The sequence below is a fragment of the Panthera pardus genome, unplaced genomic scaffold, assembly GCF_024362965.1.
Source record: "Panthera pardus isolate Hobbes unplaced genomic scaffold, ASM2436296v1 HiC_scaffold_27, whole genome shotgun sequence".
NCBI lineage: Eukaryota > Metazoa > Chordata > Mammalia > Carnivora > Felidae > Panthera > Panthera pardus.
In genome coordinates this window covers 295,393-320,415 of record NW_026526843.1, presented here as the reverse complement: position 1 = coordinate 320,415, position 25,023 = coordinate 295,393, and the positions used below count along the sequence as shown (strand labels likewise).

The following is a 25,023-nucleotide window of genomic DNA, read 5'->3' as shown; positions in this document are numbered from 1 at the left end:
ATATTGACCAACAAGATGGCAACTTAAGATAATGTTCTTAGCGGCTCCTGGGTGGCTAAGTTGGTTGGATGTCTCACTTTGGCTCAGGTCATGATATCATGGTTCATGAGTTTGAGCCCCATGTCAGACTCTGTGCTGACAGCCTAGAGCCTGGAGTCTGCTTCGGATTCTGTGTGTCTCTCTCTGCCCCTTCCCTGTTCATGTTTCTTTCTCTCTCTCTCTCTCTCAAATATAAATAAACATTTAAAAAAATTAAAAAAGATAACGTTCCTAGTCCCCAAACCAGTCAAACAATCTAGGAGGGACCCTAACTTTGTCCAATTATGCCCAAATGTCATCTATCAGTTCTAAGACTCTGTGAGAATTACTGGTTATATTAAAACAACATATGTCAGGGAATCTCTCATATCCCAGGTGATGGACAAGCAGTAAGTAATCAATGATGGCCCTATTCTCCAAGAGTTTGGCCCTAACTTTATTTAATTTTTTTAAAGCATCTAATGCTTATGAGGTGTTATTTATAGCTTTGCTGAGTATAAGCAGACAGTTTGTTTTCTTTTGAGGTGTAAAACTTTTCCAGGAGCTGGGAGTCCTAATTAGAAAAAGAGTCAAGGCAGTCATTTATCATATCTTAGAGGTTGATACTATGTGGTGAACTGTCCTTGACAAATTTTTTAGTAAACATCCTTTGTGCTATTGGATAAGTTTTATTCCTCCCTAAATGAAGGGCCTGAGGCAGTGTTTTAATGATTTTTTTTAGCTCTGTTAGCTCAACAACAGTAATTACCCCTGCTCTGTTCATAAACATCCCAAGGGCTGGAGTCAGTATCCATTAGTTAGACCCCAGTTTATTTCCTTGGGAGAGTAGGTGGGATTGAGTCTCCTTTAATAGTTGATATAGTGGCACAAAAACAGACACATAGACCAATGGAATAGAATAGAAACCCCAGAACTAGACCCACAAACGTATGGTCAACTAATCTTTGACAAAGCAGGAAAGAACATCCAATGGAAAAAAGACAGTCTCTTTAACAAATGGTGCTGGGAGAACTGGACAGCAACATGCAGAAGATTGAAACTAGACCACTTTCTCACACCATTCACAAAAATAAACTCAAAATGGATAAAGGACCTGAATGCGAGACAGGAAACCATCAAAACCCTAGAGGAGAAAGCAGGAAAAGACCTCTCCGACCTCAGCTGTGGCAATTTCTTACTTGACACATCCCCAAAGGCAAGGGAATTAAAAGCAAAAATGAACTACTGGGACCTTATGAAGATAAAAAGCTTCTGCACTGCAAAGAAAACAACCAATAAAACTAAAAGGCAACCAACGGGGGGTGCCTGGGTGGCTCAGTCGGTTAAGCGTCCAACTTCTGCTCAGGTCATGATCTCATGGTCTGTGAGTTCGGGCCCCACGTCGGGCTCTGTGCTGACAGCTCAGAGCCTGGAGCCTGCTTTGGATTCTGTATCTTCCTCTCTCTCTGACCCTCCCCTGTTCATGCTCTGTCTCTCTCTGTCTCAAAAATAAATAAACGTTTAAAAAAAATAAAACTAAAAGGCAACCAACGGAATGGGAAAAGATATTTGCAAATGACATATCGGACAAAGGGCTAGTATCCAAAATCTATAAAGAGCTCACCAAACTCCACACCTGAAAAACAAATAACCCAGTGAAGAAATGGGCAGAAAACATGAATAGACACTTCTCTAAAGAAGACATCCGTATGGCCAACAGGCACATGAAAAGATGCTCAACGTCGCTCCTCATCAGGGAAATACAAATCAGAACCACACTCAGATATCACCTCATGCCAGTCAGAGTGGCCAAAATGAACAAATCAGGAGACTATAGATGCTGGAGAGGATGTGGAGAAATGGGAACCCTCTTGCACTGTTGGTGGGAATGCAAATTGGTGCAGCCACTCTGGAAAACAGTGTGGAGGTTCCTCAAAAAATTAAAAATAGACCTACCCTATGACCCAGCAAGAGCACTGCTAGGAATTTACCCAAGGGATACAGGAGTACTGATGCATAGGGGCACTTGTACCCCAATGTTTATAGCAGCACTCTCAACAATAGCCAAATTATGGAAAGAGCCTAAATGTCCATCAACTGATGAATGGATAAAGAAATTGTGTTTTATATACACAATGGAGTACTACGTGGCAATGAGAAAGAATGAAATATGGCCCTTTGTAGCAACGTGGATGGAACTGGAGAGTGTTATGCTAAGTGAAATAAGCCATACAAGGAAAGACGGATACCATATGTTTTCACTCTTATGTGGATCCTGAGAAACTTAACAGAAACCCATGGGGGAGGGGAAGGGAAAAAAAAAGAGGTTAGAGTGGGAGAGAGCCAAAGCATAAGAGACTCTTAAAAACTAAGAACAAACTGAGGGTTGATGGGGGGTGGGAGGGAGGGGAGGGTGGGTGATGGGTATTGAGGAGGGCACATTTTGGGATGAGCACTGGGTGTTGTATGGAAACCAATTTGACAATAAATTTCATATATTGAAAAAAAATAAAGAACAAAAAAATAAAAAATAAACAAATGAAAAAAATAATAATAAAAAAATAAACGTCTGGTAGAACTCCCCTGGAGGGGGGGGAAATAGTTGATATAGCAGGAGAGCTATTTTATGAACCCTGGTATCCACAGCCTACAATATCCAGTAATTTCCCAACTCACATAATTTTTTATCTGTCCTGGAGTTTGTAGCACTATAGTCTCTAATTTAGTTATAATGTCCTTTTTTGCAAGGGAGTAAGGCTCTCTGTCATTATGAGGAATGAATGAAAAAAAATTAGGTTTTCCCTCATACATCCCAGGGGCTGAGAAAAATATTTAGTTAGAAGTTTTCCAGAGATGCCTCTAATTGTAATGCTGGCATTTGGATAGTTGGCCTGGAGTGGAAAGGGGGACAGAAAAGGTGGCTCCAGTATCAAGAAGAAACTGAACCGGCTTCCTAGTTACCTGAATTTTCCAGAGTTACCTGAGGCTCTGGGCTTCCAATAGACAATTGGTTCTGGGAGCCATCCCGAAAAGCCCAGACCCCATCAATCCCTTCCAGGGACACTGGTTATCTGAGCCCTTGCAGATAGAGGTCCCTGGGGGCATCCAGGCTTCCGGTGATTGTCTCCACACAAGGAGCATGGCTTACAGGGCTTTGACTTCGTTGTCTCTTCTGAGGGCAGTCTTATTTCCAGGGCCCTCTATGGCCACATACGTGGCATTTGGTGCCAGGACCTCTGGAAGTCTAGTATTACATAGTACTGACATGGTACATAAGGCCATGACCAAGGCCTCAAGATTTTTTTTTTTTAATCTTAGTTGTAATATACCCAATTGGTAGCTCGTAAGAGCTCCTTCAGTGTCCCTTCCAGACCAACAGCCAATTTTTGCATTTCCTCTGAATATCTTGGGCTGATTGAGTGACAACTTTGTCCTTTAAAATCATCTCAGCCTTAGAGGTGTCAGGGGAGATACCCACATATTTAATGAGAGCTTCCCTCAATGTCTCCAGGAAGGCCATCAGGCTCTCATTTTGTGTTTGTAAAATAGTGGCTAATTTAGCATTATTTAAGGGCTTAATCTTAGATTTCTTTAATTTTTCCAAAACATAAGCTTGGAGGTGGAGCAATATCATTCCCCATTGGGATGGTCATGGTCCCAATTAGGATCTTGGGGTGGAACTGCCTGAGCTCCAGTAGTAGGGAGCTGAAAGTTCCCTATAGGACCTCCAGTCCCATGGTAATTAATGAGTTGCTCATCTCCATATCTCTTAGCTGTTACCTGAACCCCACATTTTCTGTCTTAAGAGTCTGATTTAACAAAAGCATTATATTTTTCCAGGTCAACTTAAAAACATACGCAATATTCTGAAAAGTCTGTACATTTTTATCTGATCAGAAAATTTACCTAGATCTCTTTTTATCTGTCTTAAATCTTATAATGTAATGGTTTCCCCTTCTGGCATTCTAGCTTCTTGTAAGGGAAACATGCCTGGATAAGGTGGGTAGCAGGGAGCAGAGTTGAATTTTTTTATATAGATTGAGGACCCGAGGAGGAGGAGGTTGAAGTGGAAGACTTTCCGTCCTCCTTCTCTAGGTCTGCTTTGGATACAGGTAAGGGGCCCTTAATTGTTTCCCCTCTTGATTGCTGGGCTTTAGAAAGGTTTGCCATTAAATCAGGATCCACCTTACATTGCTTACATATATTTTGATTTTTTTAAGGCCCCAAAACAATGAACATAGGGGGATTCTCCCCATTTTTCTTTACATTTGCAAAACAAGTTCAATTGTAGGATAGTATTATCATTGATATTTTCCTTCTGAAGCCATGTTTTCTCCTCCAATTTGTATTGGGGCCAAGGCTTTGTGCAATAGGAAATGAATCATAATGCATTCCAAAGGAATAATGGCCTTGGTTGGGGAATTATCCATCTATAAGAAAAAGGAAGAAAGGCGTCCCTTATCTCAATTTCCTATAGCTGGCCAGGAGAAACCTGATCTTCTGACCCCGTGTTTTGGCTGGCTATGTGACTGGCAGCCAAAAGCCCTGTCAGTCTTGTGAGGTGCTGGGAGTAGCCACTCTTACCCAGGCTTGACCTTACCCCTGAGAGCTGACCTTTTCTTCCCCAATTTCTCCTACCCCTCCGTTTCCTGTCTGCAGGACCTTGGGGGTATGGACTGTGACCAAGCGAGACTTCCCTGGTTGTCATAGAATGCACTAATTTTATTTTTGCCCAACAGGAACTTACATATTGATCACCCACCATTGAGGGAGGGGATTAAAGGGCCAAAGCCAAGGTCTATTTCCCTGCCTTTTTTAGCAATGCCCACACACATATGTTCCAGCCATGTGGATATCAATTTCGGCATACAATGGGCTAAGTTTAGTAAGATGGCTCCCATGTATCTCAGTAAAAGCCCTTTATATATCATCCATTCCTCATATGGCAGAGGCATCCATTCTCTGCTAAACAGAAACAACACAAATGTGGAGAATTTGGAGGCCGACACCAAGGGTATTGCTATTATTTTCCAAGCCTTTGGATCAAAGGAGGAGGAATTGAATCTTAACACAGTGCAATTTACAATCCATTTATTTTTTAAAATTTTTTAATGTTTATTTATTTTTGAGAAGGGGAGGAGGGGAGGACATAGAGGGAGACACAGAATCCAAAGCAGGTTCCAGGCTCTGAGCTGTCAGCACAGATCCCGATGCAGGGCTCGAACTCACGAACTGTGAGATCATGACTTGATCTGAAGTCGGATGCTCAACTGACTGAGCCACCCAGGTGCCCCTAAAATCCAATTATTTTAACCTTAGCCCATCCTGACCACACATAAAATTCCTTTCCAAAGATTTCCCCACATAGACCTTCTACAACTTTCCTTTCCATTTAGATTTTCTCCCAAGCCATTTCTTTTAAAATAACCAGTCTCATTTAGGACAAGATTACTTTCTTTTACCTTCACCAAAACTATATTTCAATTTCTTATATCTTTCTTTCATATCTCCTACTTCTCTACAGAGTTCCTTTTCTTATTTCCATCAGTGTTAACTACATTTAGCAGAATTTTAACTCTTAGAAATCTTAGTCTCCACTGAAAACTAAGTAGTAACCAAATGTGAACTCTACGTTACAGCAGAATTTCTTTAGATGACAAACTTTGAATCTATTAAGCATGTTTCCTCACATATCCAAATATCCTTTGTTTCTCTGCAACAAGTCAGAAGCACAAACCTACATTTAGTAATTAGTAATTAGCCTCTTATCTCGCCTGATATCCAACTAATTCAATCTCAATTCTCAATTTATCATGCAAGCAAAACTTTAACGTTTTAGGTTACCAAAAACTTTGAAAGCTATCGTAAAAATTACCCATGAAAACTTTGAGACAGACAAAATTAACCATCATTATAAGTCACCTTTTTTGCTGACAAATTGTAACAGAGATAACAAGACCTTATTTGACCTTCAGAAAACATTAGGTAGAAAAAAATTTTATGGGGGCGCCTGGGTGGCTCAGTCAGTTAAGCATCTGACTTCGGCTCAGGTTATGATCTCACAGCTTGTGGTTTTGAGCCCCATGTCGAGCTCTGTGCTGACAGCTCAGAGCCTGGAGCCTGCTTCGGATTCTGTGCCTCCCTCTTTCTCTCTGCCCCTCCCCCGCTCACGCTCTGTCTCTCCCTCAAAAAATAAACATTAAAAATTTTTTTAAATAAAAAAAGTTTTATTTACTTAATGATAACTTTAAAGACATGTCTATCTTAAACCAACAAACAATACGTTTAAATATCAAATCCCTTTCAATATCAAATATGTTCCATCTGTGTTCATTTAACACAGATGTTCATTTAAAACACAGATGTTCGGGGCGCCTGGGTGGCTCAGTCGGTTAAGGGTCTGACTTCAGCTCAGGTCATGATCTCACAGTCCATGAGTTCGAGCCCCATGTCGGGTTTTGTGCTGACAGCTCAGAGCCTGGAGCCTGCTTTGGATTCTGTGTCTCCCTCTCTCTCTGCCCCTCCTCTGCTCATGCTCTGTCTCTCTCTGTCTCAAAAATAAATAAAAACATTTAAAAACATTAAAAATAAATAAATAAAAATAAAACACAGATGTTCAATCTGTGTTCATTCATTAATTTGTTCCCAATTGTCTATTTCTATCTGGGGCACCAGTGGGGAAACTTGAAATGGGTTAGGGTTAAAGTTAGGGGTAGGGGTAGGGGTTAGGGTAGGTGTAGGGTTAGGGTTAGGGTTAGGTATAGGTTAAGGCTGCCGGTCAGGCTTAGATTTTGGCTTCCAGGGCCAGCCTCTTGTGTGGGCCACTCTTCAGCAGGGCGTCAGGAGCCCCGTCGTGCAAATCCAATTGGGCTTTGGAAATGACATGGTGATTTTCCACATTCCCTCAAATTGATCATGCACCGCTACTGGGACCCAGGTGCAATGTGTTTTCAGAGTTAGGAATGGGTCCTCATCAGGAGACAGCCTTAGCTTCAGTGAGGGTTCGGTCCAGAGACGTCACCAGGGATGAAGTGACTCGTCTTGTGATTTCCCTCGAGGGCTGAAGCGAGGGCCCATGAAGGGTGCAGGTCAAGTGTAGGTAAGGGATAGAGTTAGGGTTAGGGTGAGGGTTATGGTTAGGGTTACAGTTAGGGTTAGGTTTAGGTCCAAGGAGGCTCCAGGGTCTGAACCCAGAGCAGTGCAGTTGTCTCCCTGAAGGGCTGAGTGGCCTGCACAAGGGAGGGTTCCTGTCAGGATTAGTCCTTGTGTTCCAAAGCCAGACAAATGTATGTGCCACTCTTCGGGTAGGCTCAGGAATCCTCTCCTTCAGCTGCAGTCACGCTTGGGAAATGACATGATGTTCCACGTTCCATGCCGAGTATTTCTACACCGATTCTGGAACCCGTGTGTTTGCTGTTGTCAGACTTTGGAATTGGGTCCCCATGGGGAGAGAGCCTTAGCTAGGGTTAGGGTTTGGTCCAGGGACATCGCCAGGGCTGAAGCGACACCAGTTTCGTGATCTCTCTCGAGGGCTGAAGTGAGGGCATATGCGAGGGTGCGGATCAAGTGTAGGGTTAGAGTTTGAGACACGGTTAGGGTTAGGGTGAGGGTTATGTTTAGGGTTAGGGTTAGGTCCCAGGAGGCTCCAGCTGCTGAACCCAGAGCAGTGCAGTTGTCTCCCCGACGGGCTGAGTGGAGTACACATGGGAAGGTGCCGGTCAGGATTAGTCTTTGGGTTCCCAGGCCACACAACTGTATGGGCCACTGGTCGGGTTGGCAGCAGGAATCCTCCTGCGTAGCTTCTTCCGGGCCTTGGAAATGACATGTTGATGTTCCAGGTTCTGTGCCAAGTGATCTTGCACCGCTCTTGGACCTCATGTGCATGGTATTGTCAGACTTTGGTATTGGGTCCCCATGGGGAGAGAGCCTTAGCTAGGGTTAGGGTTTGGTCCAGGAATGCCGCCAGGGCCAAAGCTACTCCAGGCTGGTGATCTCCCTAGAGGGCTGAAGTGAGGGCCCATGGGATGGTGCAGGTCAAGCATAGGGTTAGGTTTGGAGATAGGGTTAGGTTTCGATTGAGGGTTATGGTTAGTGTTTCAGTTATATTTAGGGTTAGGTCCCAGGAGGCTCCAGGGACTGAACCCACAACAGTGCAGTTGTTGACCAAAAGGGCTGAGTAGAGTGCATAAGGGAGGGTGCCGGTCCGGATTAGTTTTTGGGTTCCATGGCCAGACAAATGTATGGGCCACCCTCCAAGGCAGGATGTGGGATCCCCCCAGGGCAGTACTAGACCTGCAAGGTAGAATTCCGGACCCCCGAAAAGGTCTCAGACCCCCAAGGCAAGATGTGGGAAACCTGGAGGAGCACTCGGACCTCCCAAGGCAGGATGTAGGACCCCCCAAGGGGTGCCTTCCCACCCCTAAGCAGGGTGTGGGAACCCTGGGGGACCACTCTGAGCCCCAAGTCATGATGTGTGCCCCCCGCGGCCTCACTCGGACCCCAAGGCAGGATGTGGAGACCCCCCCCCCAGGGCAGCACTCGGACCCCCAATACAGGATGTGGGACCCCTGAGGGAGCACTCCTATCCTCAAGGCTGGATGTGGGACCCCCGAGGGAGCTCCTCTAACCCTAAGGCTGGATGTGGACCCCCGCGGCCTCACTCGGACCCCCAAGGCAAGATGTGGGACCCCCGCTGTTTCATTCGGACCCCCAAGGCAGGATCTGGAGACACCCCCACCCCCAGGGCAGCCTCGAGACCTCCTGGCAATATGTGGGACCTCTGGGGGAGCAGTCAGGCCTCCAGGACCAAACCACCGATCCCGCTCAGAAGCCGGATAGGGACGGGTGTGGGGAAGCGCCCGCCCAGGGTCGGATGCCCGCGCCTGACCCGCTGGTGGCACTACCGATGCGGGCATACACCCTGAGCAGGATCCGCGGAAGCGAAGCTAATCCCCGGCGGCATAGTCCCAAATTTTGCCTGCCCAGGACCACTCGCGCCAATCAAGCGGCGGCGAGCACGTGATGTCCGGCGGCCAACGGGGAGTTCGCATGGGAACACGTCCCGCCCGAAGCCCCGCCCCATAGCGTTCCGGCGAGCGCGGGAAGTAGACCCTGCGGGCCGCCATCCGCCCGGGGGCCTGGCTGTCTCGCGTGGTTCTTGGCCACCAGGCTCTGAGACCCGCGCCGCCGCTGCTGTTCTGCCCTGAGCGCGCGCTCGCCACCTTCGGGCCCGGGGGCCTCAAGGAGCGAGGGTGCGGAGGACGGGGCCCACCGGCTGATGGCCCGAGAAGCCGAACGGGAGAGGTGGAGGAACCAGAAGATGCCGAGGACGAGGAAGAAGAGGAGGAGGAGCTGCTGAGGAGGGACCCTTTGCTGCCGGTGGGGACCCAGCGTGTGTGCCTGGTTCACCCTGAGGTCCAGTGGGGACCCGGGAAGCCGCAGCTGACCCGAGGTGCGCAGGAACTGCGCCGCGGGCGGAGCCGGGGACTCAGAGGCGGGGCTTCCAGGGGGCGGAGACTCGGGAGAATAGGGCTGGAGCTCAGTGTGGGGTCGGGGCTGGGGGGGCGTGGTTGTAGGCGCTTGAACTCCGGAGTGGAGGCTGGGGGCGGGGCTTTCAGGGCTGGCGCTGGGGGCGGAGATTCGGATGGGCGGGGCTTCCAATGCCAGAGCTCAGGGCTGGCGCTCTGGGGGCGGAGATTGGGAGGGGCGGGGCATCGGGGGGCGGAGACTCGGAGGGCTTGGGCTGAGGGGGCGGGGCGCCAAGCGCAGCACTGAAATGCCAGCACCCATCCCCCTAAACCTGCTGGAGGCAGAACCAGCTCCCTGCTGCCTGGCCCTATCCCCTTGCTGCCTGCTTCCTGGTTAAGCCCTCCTCTCCCCTGCATTGTGTGTTGTGTCCTACCCGTTATTTTGTAAAGAATCTAACAAAACTCTAGAGCCAGTGTGCCCCGTCTATGTGTGTTTGTGAGTGTGTGTGTGTGAGACGGATCCTTAAGTACCTTACTGTGCAGCATTTTCATTTATGTAACCATTGAATACTAAAGATTGCGCAAGGAGACGGTTATAGTACATGCACTTTATACCCGGAACCGCAAACTCTTGTCTGCCTGCCCTCTCCAGGGCAGCTGCCTGGGACCACCACCGTTCCCCCCAGTAGCTAACAGCCAGTGCTGTGCCTGTGCTGATGGAGGCTCGGGGCACAGCATGCACTCACGGCAGAGAGCCACCTCCTGGGCCCACGTGCTTCGGGTGGGCGAAAACGTGGTTCGAGGGTCTCAGCAGGGCGATCCTGGATGGCTTGGGAAGACCAGACCCCACAGTGGAAAGGGGCAGGCACAGAGATGTGAGGACAGTCTCCAGAGAGGGGTCCTCCAGGGAGCACGGCCTGTGACCCCCGGCAGGCTGACTGGGTGGCTGTGGGGAGGTGGGGGCACTTACAGTGGAGTCCCTGGGTGTCTAACACACACTGATGTGGGCTGTAAGTGCTGGGGTTGTCATGAGTACTCTGCATTGAGCAGGAGGGTGACCTGATACAGTGGGTTCTTTTAATTCCCCTCTTCCCCTTAGACCTTTATTAACATGTCATTCGTACAATTAGCCTTCTGCTGGGCACAGTTCAGTAGCATTTAGCACATTGCAGCCAGCCCCTCTGTGTGGTTCATATCACCACAGGAGGCCCTGTCCCCTTAATACCAGCCACTTTGCATCGCATCCCCATCCAGTCCCTCACAGCCACGAATCTGCTCTCTGTTCCTGTGAACTTTCCTGTTCAAGAACATTCCATCTCAGTGCTATGTTCCTTGTTTTCTCTTTTAAATCCTTTTAGAGTAGTGTTAGTTGCACAGGAAACTTGAGAAGACAGTACAGAGGGTTCCCTATACCTCCTATCCCACCTGGTTAGCCTCGTGTGTTACCAGCATCCCCATCAGAGCAGGACACGGATTACGATCCAGGAACCTACGTGAACATGGAATCACCCAGAGTCCATGGTTTACAGTACGATTCACTCTCAGTGTTTCACGCTCTGTGGGTCTAGACAATGTACAATGTTACGGATCCATCATTACAGGATTCTGCAGAGGGTTTCACTGCCCCTCCTGTTCATGCTTCACCCCACCCCCTTCCTGGCAACTGCAGATGTTTTTACTATGTGCCTCGTTCTGCCTTTTCCAGAACATCATAGGGTTAGAACCATCCACCACGCAGCCTTTTCAGACCGGCTCCTGTTGCTCAATCACATGCATCTAAGGCTCCTGCGTGAGTTTCTGTGGCCATACAGCTCATTTGTTTCTGGTGGTGCTAAGACCCTATTGTCTGGATGGCCCCCAGTGTATTTATTCATCCACCTGCTGAGGGACATCAAGGTTGCTGCCAAGCTGCTGTAAACATCCACGTGCAGCTTTGTGTGGACCTAAGTTTCTGTTCACTTGGGTAAATACCAGGGAGCATTCTGCTGGACCCTCTGGTAAGAGCACATTTGGTTTTATAAGAAAGCACCAAACTGCTTTGCCAGCGGCTGCACCACTTTGGGTTCCCATCAGTGACGAAGGAGGGTTCTTGCTGCACCCGTGTCACCAGTGTCAGGTGTTGTCCGTGTTCTGCGTCTGGGCCAGCTTCACAGGTGTGCGTGGCTCTTGAGGTAACGTGCATTCATTTCCCCGACCACATATGGTGTAGAGCGTCTCTCCCCAGCTTCTGTGGTCAGGTGTGTGTTAGGTCTTCAGCCCAGCTTTTGTTTTTTTTTATATTTTTATTATAAATTTTTTTAAAGTTTATTTCTCAGAGAGCGGGAGCAGGAGAGGTGAAGAGAGAGGGGGCAGAGGGTCCCAAGCCAGCTCCCACTGACAGCCCCGCGCAGAGCTCGATCTCACAAACCATAAGATTGTGACCTGAGCCAAAGTCAGACCCTCAACCGACCGAGCCACTGAGGCATCCCGTTTGGCCCAGGTTTGATCAAGTTTTTTTTATTTTTTTTTATTTTTTTAAACATTTATTCATCTTTGAGAGACAGAGACAGAGCATGAGCAGGGAAGGGGCAGAGAGAGAGAGAGAGAGAGAGACACAGAATCCAAAGCAGGCTCCAGGCTCTGAGCTCTCAGCACAGAGCCCGATGCGGGGCTCGAACTCATGAGCAGCAAGATCATGCCCTGAGCCGAAGTTGGACACTCAACCCACTGAGCCACCCAGGGGCCCCTTAAAATACATTTTTTAATGTTTATTCACTTTTTGAGAGACAGAGACAGAGTGCCAGCAGGGCAAGGGCAGAAGGAGAGAGAGACACAGAATCCGAAGCAGGCTCCGGGCTCTGAGCTGTCAGCACAGAGCCCGACGTGGGGCTCGAACTCACGAACCGCGAGATCATGACCTGAGCCAAGGTCGGACGCTCGACCGACTGAGCCCTCAGGTGCCCCTCAAGTTCTTCTTTTATTGCTAAGTTTTAAGGGTTCTTCTGGATAACAGCCCTTTCTCAGATGTTTTTTACAAATATTTTCTTCTAGTTTGTGGCTTGACTTTTCAGTTTCTCTACGTCATTCACAGTCGGAATTTCTTCATCACGACTCTTGTCCTGTCTTCAAGCTTAGAGATTCATTCCTTGGCCTTGCCCGGCCCACTCATAAGCCTATTAGCGGATTCTTCCTTTTCGTTGGAGTGTTTGTGACAGCCAGCATTTCTGTTTGGCTCTTTCTTCAAATTTCCATCTGTCTGCTTACGTTGCCCATCTGTCCTTGCGTGCCGGCTCCTTTATCTGTCAGAGCCCTTAGCATATGAATCATAGTTGTTGTAAGTTCCTGGTCCGATAATTCCAGCATTCCTGCCATATTCCACTGGCTCTGACGCTGCTCTGTGTCTTTACATCATGTTTGTCACCTGTCAGTATACCCTGTAATTTTCTCCTAATGTCCGGATGTGATAGATGGGGTACAAGGAAGTGGTGTCAACTGGTCTTCAGTGGTGTGGTGCCGAGGTGTGAGGCAGGGGAGGGGAGGTGTGGGGCAGGGAGGGGAGGTGTGGGGCAGGGGTGGGGAGCTGTGGTGCAGGGGTAGGGAGTTGTGGTGCGGGGGTGGGGAGGTGAGGGGTGGGGGAAGCCTCCCGTAGTCCTGCGAGCAGGGCCCAGTTGTGAGTGAGCCCGTGCATGTGAACCGTGAATACATAACTGTCCTGAGGTTTCATCCCCACCTGGTGGATCCCCGAGCATTAGCTTTGGGGGTCCCACGTGGCACTTCGACCAGACCCCCAGGCCGGTGGCTGTGGGAGTGGCCACAGGAGCAGGACCGCCAGGGGGGTTGTGGAAAGCTGCACGGTGATCCACGGTTGAGTGGGGATGTGGCCCCCCACGGAGGTCAGGAAAGACCGTGTCTGTGGGGGTTGCTGATGCCCCAAGTGTGATTGTTAAGGAGGGAAGTCAGGGGGCCCCACCCAGAGGGGCAGAAGTGAGGAGGACCAGCGAGGTCCCTCAGGAGAACCTGAGGACACTGTGCTCCAAGGCGGCCGCCGGGAGAGGGCGGACCGCACTGGGGCACAGAGGGCGCTTAGTACAAGTCTCACAGGGGTGGGACCCAGCACGCTGGCCTCCGTGTCACAGAGCCCTGAGACCCCCTCGGCCCTGTCGGCAGCAGTCAGGACTCCAAGCCCCAGGACCCACCGGCACCAGCGCCCCACTCCCTGCCTAAGCGGGGGCTCACAGCCCACCCTGCAGGCAATGAAGGTAGCCAGTTCCTGGGCTCCGTCAGGAGACCCGCTGTCCACCGGGTCACAACAGACCGCGGGGGCCTCACCGAGCACACGTCCCGTTATCTGCCCAGCCCCCGGCGTCCAGCGCGAGCGGAGGCTGCAACGGTCTGGGTCTGGAGGCACACAGCTGTGTTTCGGAACAGGTGCCTACCTGGGTGCCGCGTCCGGACCTCTGTGCCGCCGTGCGGGCAGCCATCCGAGCTGGGGAGCACGGGGCCCCGGGGCCGACCTCGCAGGGGTGTGTCCCTCACCCTGGCCCTGTGTCTCCCCGAAGCTGACCGGCAGGTGGCGGAGGTGGAATCTCTGGTCCACACGCTGGACCGCTGGTCGGTGGTGGAAAGGATGGTGGTGCCCGCCAGAACACCCGACGGGAAGGTCACGTTCGGCAGAGGGACCTTGCGGCACCTGACAGGTGGGCCCTGCTCCTTGGCTCTCTTCCTCCTGGAGCAGGAACGGTGGGGCTCTCGCCGTCTGGGCCCAGTAGAGGCGTCCTCACGGGAACTTGGATCAGACGTCAAAAACGCCTCCGTGCCCCGATCGCAACCTGAACTGTGCCCAGTGGGGCCGTCGGGGCAATTCAGAGTCGGGTGGAAACCGGCCCTGGGACCCCAGCCCGGCCCTCCCCACAGACAGGGTGCTGTGTGTGAACCCTGCCTTCCAGGGACCCCCGGGGGTATCACACTTCAGCGCGGCGAGCCCTGCGGATACGCTGAGGGGGTGCTCACCGCCCGGCTCTGTCACCGCAGGTCATGGAGCCATTCAGACCCCGTGGGGTCGTGTCACCTGCGTGTGCAAGACCCACGACCCCCGAAGGGACCCCGGTCCTCCCCTCCCCTGCCTCACACACCCGACTTCCCAAATACGCACTCAGGGAGTCGAGGGGTACCCGGTGACCACAGCCAGCCTGAGCCCAGGGTCGGCCCCACGACAGACCCCATGGAGCCCTGACGTCCGACCGAACCTTCTCTTTTCCTCAGAGAAAATCAGAGCGTTGCCAGAAATCACCGCGGTCTTTCTGAATGTGGAGAGGATGGCCCCGCCCACCAAGGTACGCGGGAGTCTCAGGGCGCTTCCCACACTCCGGGCCCCGGGCCGAGGGAGTCGGGTCGGACCGAGGAGGCCCCGGGATCAACGACGCCATCTCGGCGGCCCCCTTCACCCGAGACACCGCTGCAGATGCCCTCACTCCCTCCCTCCGTTTCCAGAAAGAACTCGAGGCCACCTGGGGCGTGCAGGTGTTTGACCGATTCACCGTTGTTCTTTCCATTTTCCGCTGCAACGCCCGGATGAAGGAGGCCCGGCTGCAGGTGGCGCTGGCTGAGCTCCCCCTTCTCAGGTTCGGGGCACACCCCAGCTCTCGCGGCTCGCGTAGTCGCGTGTCCGACCCTTTGCCTGGGGTGCGGTGAAGACGGAAGGCAGGGCTGGCCGTGCCCTCCCGGACGAGGCCTGTCAGGCTCCTGTCCAAGCAGCGTGCCTACCCGGACAGGTCACCCTGCTGTGGGGCCCCCCCTTCGGTGACGGTGAAGATCCAGGCAGGAGGAACGGCCCCCTGCCTCGCTCTCTCCACCCAGAGTTCTCATCTCACCCTCGTGTCTGTGTGCTGTCACCTGGTGCGCTCCCCCTAGATGGGCACGGACGTCTCACCCTGTCTACTGAGACGCCCCCTTTCCACGGCAGGTCCCACCTGAGCAGCACCACCCGCCTGGATGGACGGGGAGGAGGCTCACGCTACATCATGGGGTCAGGTAACGTGAGGTCTTGTCACCGCGTGCTCAGAAGGGGGTATGCCACGGCAGCCACCCTTAGGAAGGGGACAGCAGCGCTGAAAGATCCCAGTGGGGCTGCATGTGACCCCGTACATGGTCCCATTCACACAAACTAGGATATCTACGTGGTCTGCTGGGGTGGCTGCAATGAAGGACCACAAGCCAGAGCCTTAAAACCTCAGGAATCTACTCTCTCAGCTCTGGAGACCAGAAGTCTGAGATCTGGGGGGTGGGGTGGGGGCAGGGCCGCTGAGATCGGGTCGGGGGAGGGCAGAGCCACTGAGATCCAAGTGGGCAGGGCTGTGCTCCCTCCAGAGGCTCCAGGGGAGGGTCCTTCCTGCCTCTTGCAGCTTCTGGGGCTCCAGGCGTCCCTGGGCTCGTGGCTGCGTCCCTCCCACATGGGTCTTCACATCTTCACACGGCTTCTCCTCTGTCTTCTCTTCTGTTATGCAGACATTTGTCTTTGGATTTAGGGCACACTGATCCAGGATGACCCCCTCAGATCCCTCACCAGTTATATGCGCCCAGACCATATTCCAAAATGAGTTCCCATTCACAGGTCCCAGGGGTCAGGATGTAGATGTGTCTTTGGGGCACCGCTCAGGTGGCTCTGGATATCATGGGGGCTCTCCTTGTGAGGCTCTCCCTTACTCCCAAATAAAGGGGAGCCCAGGTGACCTCAGAGGGCAGAAGTCCGGAGGCGAGGCCACCCTCCATTGGGTGAAGCCATCTGTCAGACAGGAAGGTGCTGGGGCAGTGTGGAAGAGCAGGCCGGCGGGGGGCGGGGGGTCCCAGCGGCAGAATGCCTGTCCACAACGCACACAGGGACCCGCGTGGCTCACTCTGCTCTTACGTCTTTGTGAGTGTGCTCACCGACTCGCCGTGTTGGGTGTGTGTAGGAGAATCGCTCGTGCAGGTGCAACGGCGCCTGCTGAAGGACGAGGAGCTGAAGATTCGGAAGGCCCTGGACAGACTTTGGGACAAAAGACGTCTCCTGGGAAGGCAGCGCAGACCGCGGGAGTTTCCTGTGGTCTCCATGGTGGGATATACAAACTGCGGTGAGAGAAGTTCTGGGGGCTCCTGGGGGGGGGGTCCACCATCCCCCCACCACCCTGCTAGTGCATTTGGGGAGAAACCGCTCGTAAACGCAACAAGGCCCTGGGATTCAGAGGGCCGACGGATGATGAGAACAGGTGAAAAGCGTGGCTCATGTGCCCGGGGCATTTGCAGGGCCCACGGCGGGTGCCCCGTCAGGTCAGCAGCGTGGTCATCGAGTGCTGGACAGCAGACTGCACTCCCCTCTCTTACAGGTGTGTTGAGACTCAGAGAGAGACAGAAGGGTGACGGTGTTAAGACCATTCATGGTGGGCAGGCCCGTAGAAGGATAAAAGCGGTTCAGACTGTGCGCAGTAGGACCTCACCACAGGGCTCGTGGTTTAGCTTAACGTGTGCGCTCAGCGCGATCATCTGCAGGACACGGAACCTCGGGTCTCCTTCGTCCCGAAGCCCTGAGTTCACGGCTGTGCTCGGTAAAGGGAGACAACGGCAGGTGCGACTTCCTCACCGTCGGGGTCCGGTCTGCCAGCGGGTGCCGGGCTGCGCGAGGTCCAGTCCCCTGCCAGCGTGAGGTCCCCACCAGCCTCACGCCACCAGCTCCCTGTCCTCAAGGAGGGAGGGAACTTCCCACAAAACCTGGAACAGAAAGTGCGGGGGCACCGCAGCTGCAGAGAATCCTGCTTGGGTAGATACAGGCTCTCACCTTGTGGGAAATGGCGAGTGCGCCCGCACGGCGGCATCAGCACCGAGCTTCTGGAGCTCCACCGAGGCAACCGAACTCAGTACTGCTAGGTTACGCCCGCGGCCCGTGGCTCACCAGCACAGAGGAGTCCGTGCCCCGGGACCTGTGTGGTGAGGGCACCTGTGTGTCCAGGTGGGGCCGCCCTACCGGGTCATCTCCTCATTCACCTGTGGGGCGGGCTGAAGCCATTGGCCACCAGTAATGTCCACGAGCTGGTGTGGTGCTGGCGTGGCCCCGAACACGGGGGCCAGGCGCACACACGGGCGCATTCTTGCAGGAAGGCTGAGTGGAGGGGACGTCCTCTGGGGCCATTGCAGACACACACAGCTCCTGCCTGTCTACACCGCCACACTCCATTAACGCTGTCACCCCCGTCCACCCCCCCCACACACACACCGATTTCACCACCACCCCATCTATACAGATGTCCAGTCCAACTTACACAACTCCAACTCCGCCAACACCCCCGTCTACACAGATGCCCAGCCTACCTCACACAGTGTACCTGCCCCACTCCATCTACACAGACGCCCAGTCCACGTTATACATATACCCCAACTCCACCAACACCCCTGTCTACACAGACGCCCAGCCTACGTCACACACAGTGTACCTGCCCCACTCCATCATCACTCCATCTACACAGACGTCCAGTCTGCCTTATACACGTACCCCAACTCCACCATCACCCCCATGTATGGACACTCAGCCCCCCTCACACACACAGTGTACCCAAACCACTCCATCATCACTCCATCTACACAGATGCCCAGTCCATGTTATACCCCAACTCCACTAACACCCCTGTCTACACAGTCGCCCAGCCTATCTCACACACAGTGTACCTGCCCCACTCCATCATCACTCCGTCTACACAGACGCCCAGCCTACCTCACACACGGTGTACCCACCCCACTCCATCATCACTCCGTCTACACAGACGTCCGGTGCACCTTATACACATACCTCAATTCTACCACCAGCACTCTGTCTACACAGACACCCAGCCCACCTCACAGACAACACACATGCCCCATAGGCACCACGGCCCCTGTCTACACCATCACCTTTCCGCCATGCAGATACCTACTGCATCTCAGACATGCGGACAACCTGCCTCGTCTACGTGGATGCCAATCACGTGTCACCCACACGTGTACAAATGTGACCGCTGTGTCTATACTGTCCTCATGTGCACGGGTGCCCTCACCCCCTCAGCCATCACCACCCCGTCCGCACCACCACTGTCCTGCATACAGGCACTCGTACCCTGGGCCCTGGCCCTCTGGGCTGCAAGCGTGACGGAGAACAGCAGGTTCTCTGACCACACAGGGTGGAGACTAGGAGCTCAGAGACCTCACAATGCATGGCCGCCCCCTTGGCCAGATGCACGTGGGTTCGACTGCTACCGAGGTGGGACACGTGTGAGGGGGCCTCACACAGTGCGTCCACTGTGACCCACCTTCCAGGAAAAACCACGCTGATCAAGGCCCTGACGGGTGATAACACCATCCGGCCCCAGGATCAGCTGTTTGCGACACTGGACGTCACAGCCCACGCGGGGTGGCTGCCCTCCCACGTGGCTGTCATCTACATGGACACCGTCGGTTTCCTCTCCCAGCTGCCCCACAGCCTGATCGAGTCCTTCTCTGCCACCCTGGAAGACGTGGCTCATTCAGTGAGTGTGGGATGATCCCAGAGGCCAAATTACCTAAAACACCTGTGTAACGTGGGGCCCGGTCCCCTCACATGACACAGCCTTGGGGACCGGGTCCCCTCACACGTGACACAACATAGGGATCTGGTACCTTCACACACGACATAACCCTGGGTAGCAGGTCCCTTCATACATGACACAACTTGGGGGGCAGGATTCCCTCATGCACAATACAACATGGGGGCAAAGTCCCTCAAGCATGACACAACTTGGGGGCCAGATCCCCTCACATGTGACACAACCTTGGGACTGGGTGCCATCACACACGACACAACGTGGGGGCTGGGTCCCCTCACACGACACAACATGGGGGCCAGGTCCCCTCACACATGACACAACCCGGGGGCCGGGTCTCTGGACACACACACCCTCAGGAAGGTGGTGCCTAAGCCACCCTGAGACTGAGCCCTGTCCGGTGACCCCTGTGAAGACTAATTCACAGAAGGAGGTGGAACCGCTGTCCAGGGCGATCAGGCACCTGCCCCTCAGCCCTCAGGTCATCTGTGTGCACAGCTGTGGCCGCGAGGACTCAGGGCACGCTCTCTGTGGTCTTGCCCCTAAACCCCGAACCGTGGTGTAAACAGGAGAATGAACCAGGCCGACCTCAGCTACAGGGTGTCCCACAAAATGCCTGCACGGTGCTCAACGTGGTCAGGGCTCAGAGGGGCTAAGGACAGGTGACCGGCAATGTGACAAGTGTCCTGGGTGGTGTCCAGAACGGAAAGGGAGAGGCCAGTGACTCGGGACAGAGCCTGGAATGTCGTCACAAGTGCACCCCGGGGTCACCCCCGGCTTGTGGCACACGCCATGACTAATGTTGGCTGTGGCAGCAAGGTGAGGGCCACGTGTCCACTCTGCCATATTTCCAGAAAATCTAGAACATTTCTGAAGTAAAACATTTTTTTTTTTTTTATTTTAAGCGCATCTAAAACCTGGAAGTGAACATTCTGGAATGTGGGCGGTGCCTGTTCCCAGGGGCAGAATTACAGGCAGCTCTTTCTTCTGTGCTGCATTTTCCAAATTCTTTTTTATTTCTCTTGGGAGAGAGGGAGAGAGAGGATCCCAAGCGGGCTCCACGCTGTCGGCTTGAACCCACCAACCATGAAGTCATGACCTGAGCCAAACCAGCTGCACCAGTCAGATGCCCGCGTTTTCCCAATTCTGCATCGGTCACCTACCTGTAAGATACTTAAATGTAGGAAGAGGTGTCCTTTAAAATTTGGAGTAACGCAAACTCAGGCTTCTGCGGATGATGAACAAGGCACCCGGTGGGGGGTCGGGGGCCTACCTGAGCCCGCAGGTACGTGCCAGCTGTCTTCGTGCGGGAGACGCCCAGGGCCCCCGACCACATGGAGGGCGGCGGCCTGGCCACGGCTGGACCCCCGATCAAAGGACACTGCGTGGGCCCCGGGCCAGCTCTGGTCTCAGGGAGCCCCCGCCCCGCCCCCTTCCACCGCAACCAGGGCAGGGGGACCGCGAGGGGGCCGGGCCGGCTCCCACTCCCACCCCACCGTGCGGTGCCCGTGAGAGCCCCCGGCCGGCGCGGGTCCTCCTGTGTGCCCCCCCGGAACCCCGTCCCCAGTACGGGGCCCGTCTGCTCCCCAGGATCTGGTCGTGCACGTGAGACACGTGAGCCGCCCCGAGACGGAGCTGCAGAAACCCAGCGTCCTGGCCGCCCTGCGGGGCCTGCGCCTGCCCGCCTCGCTGCTGGACTCCGTGCTGGAAGTTCATAACAAGGTCGGGTGAGTGGACCCCAGCCTGCCCCCCTCCCCCCGGACCTCATTCCCGCAGGTACTGGTGACGCGGCCCGGTGACCTGTGGCGTCCACCGCCCCTCACCGACCCCGCCTCTCACCGCCCCCCGCCTCGCCCCGCCGGCTTTCCACGGAGCGCCCCCTGCTGGTCCCAGGAGGGAAAGGGGCTGCCTTCCCTCAGGTGCCTGAACTCAAGACAATCGCGATGCCATCGGAGGGGCGGCGTGTTCCGAACCCCTCACCCTCACAGGCCCCCTGTGTCACCGCAGCCGTGTTCTGGGGTCGCATGTTCTGAACCCCACAGCCCCCCCCCCCCCCCCCCCCCCCGTGTCACCGCAGCCTTATGGTTTTCTCCGTCCCTGTGTCCCTGTCCAGCGGGGTCGCGCCCTCTCCTGGGACCGTCTGACACAGTCACAGTTCAGACCCGTGGACGGGGGGGGTTCTTGGGGACCCCCGCTGGTGTTCCCCGGTCTGAGTGGGGTCTGCCCGCCGCCCCGACGCAGGTACAGCCCGTCAGTATCCCAGGTCGTGGCCGTGTCCGCCCTCCTGGGACACGGGCTCCCGGAGCTGAGAGCCCGGCTGGAGGACGCCGTCCTGAGAGCCACAGGGAGACAGGTCCTCACGCTCCGAGTCCGGCTGGCGGGGGCACAGCTGAGGTGCGTGGGGCTGGCCAAGCAGGTGTACGAAGGGCCGGGCGGAGCACCAGCACACGGGGCAGGTGCCAGGTGTCTGACGCGCCTGCAGGGAACCTGGGTTAATGACTTGGCCTGCGGGGCAAGCGGCCTCCTTGAGCTGACAGGCATGCAGGGGGGTGGTTCGTTGCAGTAGGTCCCCCACCAGTGACATCAAGGCCGTGTGCGGTTGGGGGACAGGGCTCTGCGGGGATGGGACTCTTTGGGGACAGGGGATGGGGCTCCAGGGGTAGCGTTCTGTGGGACGGCGCTCTGCCTGGGACAAGTTCCTGGGAACATAGCCCTTTGGGGTCCTTGCCCGCCTCACAGACGTGTCCATTGCTCACTTCCTCAGCTGGCTGCACCAGGAGGCGACAGTGCAGGACGTGGACGTGATCCCTGAGGCAGGGGCGGCCAATGTCAGGGTCGTCATCAGCAGCTCTGCCTACAGCAAGTTCCGGAAGCTCTTCCTGGAGTCAGCCAGCCAGTGAGGGAAGGGAGGCTGTGTGGCCTCAGCACCGCCTTGGGGCGTCCTGCCTGCCCCCTCAGGTGCCTTGCTCCCTGCTGGGCCCGCTGGTGGCCGCCCCCTTGCAGCCAGAAGTCAAAGGTCAGGTCTCAGGGTGACTCCGCGGGGACGTGCTTGTGACCTGAGCGTGGGTTCCCTTCCACGCTGTTCCAGCTACAGGATATTAAAAGCTCTGCTATTGTGTCTGTAAACCAGCCTTTCTGAGTCTTCCAAGGGCCGGCCACCAGGCACACAGTCCTGCCAGTGTGGTGGGTGTGGGAGGAGCCACTTGGGGCTTCCCGGGTGCTGGTCCCCATAAACTCAGGGCTGCCAGACCTTCCTGTTCCCCACCGCAGTGTCCTGGCAACAAGGACTGTCTCCCAACGACCCTGAGGCCTCCAAGGGCACACACAGGTCAAGGAGAAACAAGGGGATGGGGCAGTGTGGATGATGGGGCAGTGTAGACGGGACAAGGTGTGGACAGGGCAGCCCAGCCCATCCTGAATCCAGGAGACTGGCCAACCCCGGGGATTCGCTTGTACGGGGACCCCAAAAAGACCACAGTGGGCAGGGGAGTGTGCTGCGTGGGCCGCCCCCAGCCCCCAAGGTCCCGCCCGGTCTGCTTGCCCTCGGTGTGTGCCCACTCTTCCCTGAGGCCCCGCAGCTTGGCTCTCTGCCTGGGACCCACACCAGGGCCGCCCTCTTCCAGCCCCCGACTCTGTTCTCACCACTGCAGCACCTCCCCGTGCAGGAGACACAAGGAAGGGGTGCGGGTGGGTCAGACCTCTGGTCCCTCACTGCTCACAGCCACCCACCCCAGTGTCCACACCCCAGTGTCCCAGAGGCCCCACCCCAAGGCCCAGAGCCACAGGGTCATGACGCCCAATTGCGTGCTTACAAGCATGATGAGGAGGTGGCTGGCACTCAGGGGGGCCTGTGAGAGAGGGTTGGGGGGGGTGGCTCGGGGGCCTGCCTGGGAGGGTTGGGGGAGGGGCTCGGGGGCCCAGGAGGGAGGATCAGGGACATGGGGGGGAGGGACCTCGGACAGAGGGCGTTGGTCTTCCCACTGAGGGGACCAGGTACAAGACCGCCCCCCCTGCCCCACGAGCACCCAGGACTCCTCTGTCCACGGATGGGCCTCTCCCCTCCCAAGGCCCGGTCCACTGTGCCGCGAGCAGCCGGGCCCTGAGAACACGCCCATGTGCTGGGAGGCAGGCAGTCACCCCAAGAAGGGGGCCCGGGCGCGGCAGACCCCCGAGGTGCCCACACCCCGATTCTGACATGGGAAGGGCCAAGTACGGGTTTGAGTGACCCAGAGACACCGTCACCTGATGGTACTTCACTCCGCCAACGTTTATTCAGCAGCCACAGGGCAGTGCGCGCACCCGAACCACACGGCCTCCTTTCCCGTGGGCTCGTGGTCTGCACACGCAGCCACCACAGCACCTGCCAGGCACATCCTTCTGACAGAGTGCGTCCCTCAAATACACAAGGCTCAGACACTCATCTTTAAGTATGGGCAGGGGACACCTCCGTGGCTCAGTCACGTATCCGACTTTGGCTTAGATCATGATCCCACGACTCGTGGGTTCGAGCCCCAGGTCAGGCTCTGTGCTGACAGCTCAGAGCCTGGAACCTGCTTCAGATTCTGTGTCTCCCTCTGCCTCTGCCCCTCCCCTGCTGGCACTGTGTCTCTTGCTGTCTCTCTGAAAAATAAATAAAACATTAAAAAAAATGAATAAAGTACAGAACCTTTGCTTCATGTCCACATGAAGAGACTTAAAATACCAGAAAACTGAAAGGTTTGACCCAGGATTTTAAGTTATAAAGCAACAATAAAGTGCGGCCCAGCGAGGCAGGTGAAGAAACATCCCCGTGACCCGGGGAACCTGCTCCTTCAACACCGGGCCCTCCACACCGTGTTGCCCAGATGTGTCCGTCACTTGAATGACAGAAACAGAAATCCACGAACGAGGTGGATTTCGTGGGATTGAACAGTTGCGAGGAGCGTTCCGGATACAAATGGAAGGTACTTGTGGGCCGGACGTGGCCAGGAACTATGGTCACCGGGCGTTCCAAGGACGCAGCATCATGTCCGGAGCCGTCCCCTGCGGGCTTCGAGCTTCCAGTTCCTGGGCCTCGGGCTGCTCCTGGAATGATGGCATCCGCATACCGAAACCATAAGCGGATGTTCTGGAAAATGACCCCTTGGACCTGAAGAGAACACACTCCAACACGGAGGAAAGCGTCGTCTTCAAGACTACCCTGAGAAAGCCTAATGTCCTCCTCCATCGGAGGCAGAATGCTCCAGAACACGAGACACACAGGAACCCCAGGGAGCCCTTCGTAGGGGAGAGGAACACCCACACAGTATCGGGGTTCACCGTTGGGCTGAGAAGCTGAAAGGGCCAGCACCGTCAAGGTTGTGTGCGCAACGCGGGACTTGTGACGTTGCGTCCACGCGGCTGGATCCCTGGGTACCGGGGAAGCGGAGCAATGCTGTCCTGCCCCTCATGGGGAGCACGGCCTCATGCACACCCTCGGGGTTTTCACTCCTGGAGGCGGCCAGCCACCAGGAGAATTTACTAAGCACGTTGCCCCAGAGGGTGGGGTGTGCTGCCCCTGGGCCGCAAGGAAAACCCGTTTGGGGCAGAAATTTGCATGAGGCCATGCATGGGAAAGGCAGATGTGACAGCGGGACACCGGCGCCCTCCCCCCGACCCCCGTGGATCTTCCTAGACACCGCATGTTGCACAAACCTAAAGTGCCCTGCCAGGCTGCCGGCCCCACTTTTCCAACCACATCCCCTCACGTCCTGTGTCTGCGCCCCAGGTTGGTCATTCTCGCCGTGTTTCCCACGTTTTCGTTATGACCGTGTCGGTTAAGGTGATCTCTGCCCGGTGGCGGGGACTCACTGACAGCTCAGGGGATGGTTAGCATTTTTTTTTTTTTTTGAGGGATACGGTATGTTTCAGTTAAGGCACGAGCACTGTTTTTCTGGACACCACGCGATCGGTGCGTGGTTAATAGACTACAGCGTCAACACACAACTTTTGTATGTCCC

At 54.8% G+C, this 25,023-nt stretch overlaps 1 protein-coding gene and 1 long non-coding RNA gene across 2 annotated transcripts; one reads left to right on the top strand and one right to left on the bottom strand.

The window, feature by feature from the left end:
• Positions 1–5,095: 5,095 nt before the first annotated feature.
• LOC128773819 (uncharacterized) lies at positions 5,096–9,038 on the bottom strand. The gene is made up of 2 exons (XR_008418247.1): positions 8,776–9,038; positions 5,096–6,565 (listed from the first exon to the last, which is right to left on the bottom strand). It is a non-coding gene; the product is annotated as an uncharacterized LOC128773819 (long non-coding RNA).
• A 1-nt stretch (position 9,039) lies between these two features.
• On the top strand, positions 9,040–22,171 carry LOC109260777 (putative GTP-binding protein 6). Its single transcript, XM_053891956.1, has 11 exons — positions 9,040–9,060; positions 9,127–9,469; positions 14,024–14,161; positions 14,727–14,797; positions 14,955–15,085; positions 15,427–15,494; positions 16,415–16,573; positions 18,783–18,991; positions 20,636–20,772; positions 21,287–21,439; positions 21,810–22,171. Exons 1-11 carry the CDS (start codon positions 9,040–9,042, stop codon positions 21,943–21,945), a joined length of 1,566 nt encoding a protein of 521 aa, XP_053747931.1. The 3' UTR covers positions 21,946–22,171.
• The last annotated feature ends 2,852 nt before the right edge of the window (positions 22,172–25,023 follow it).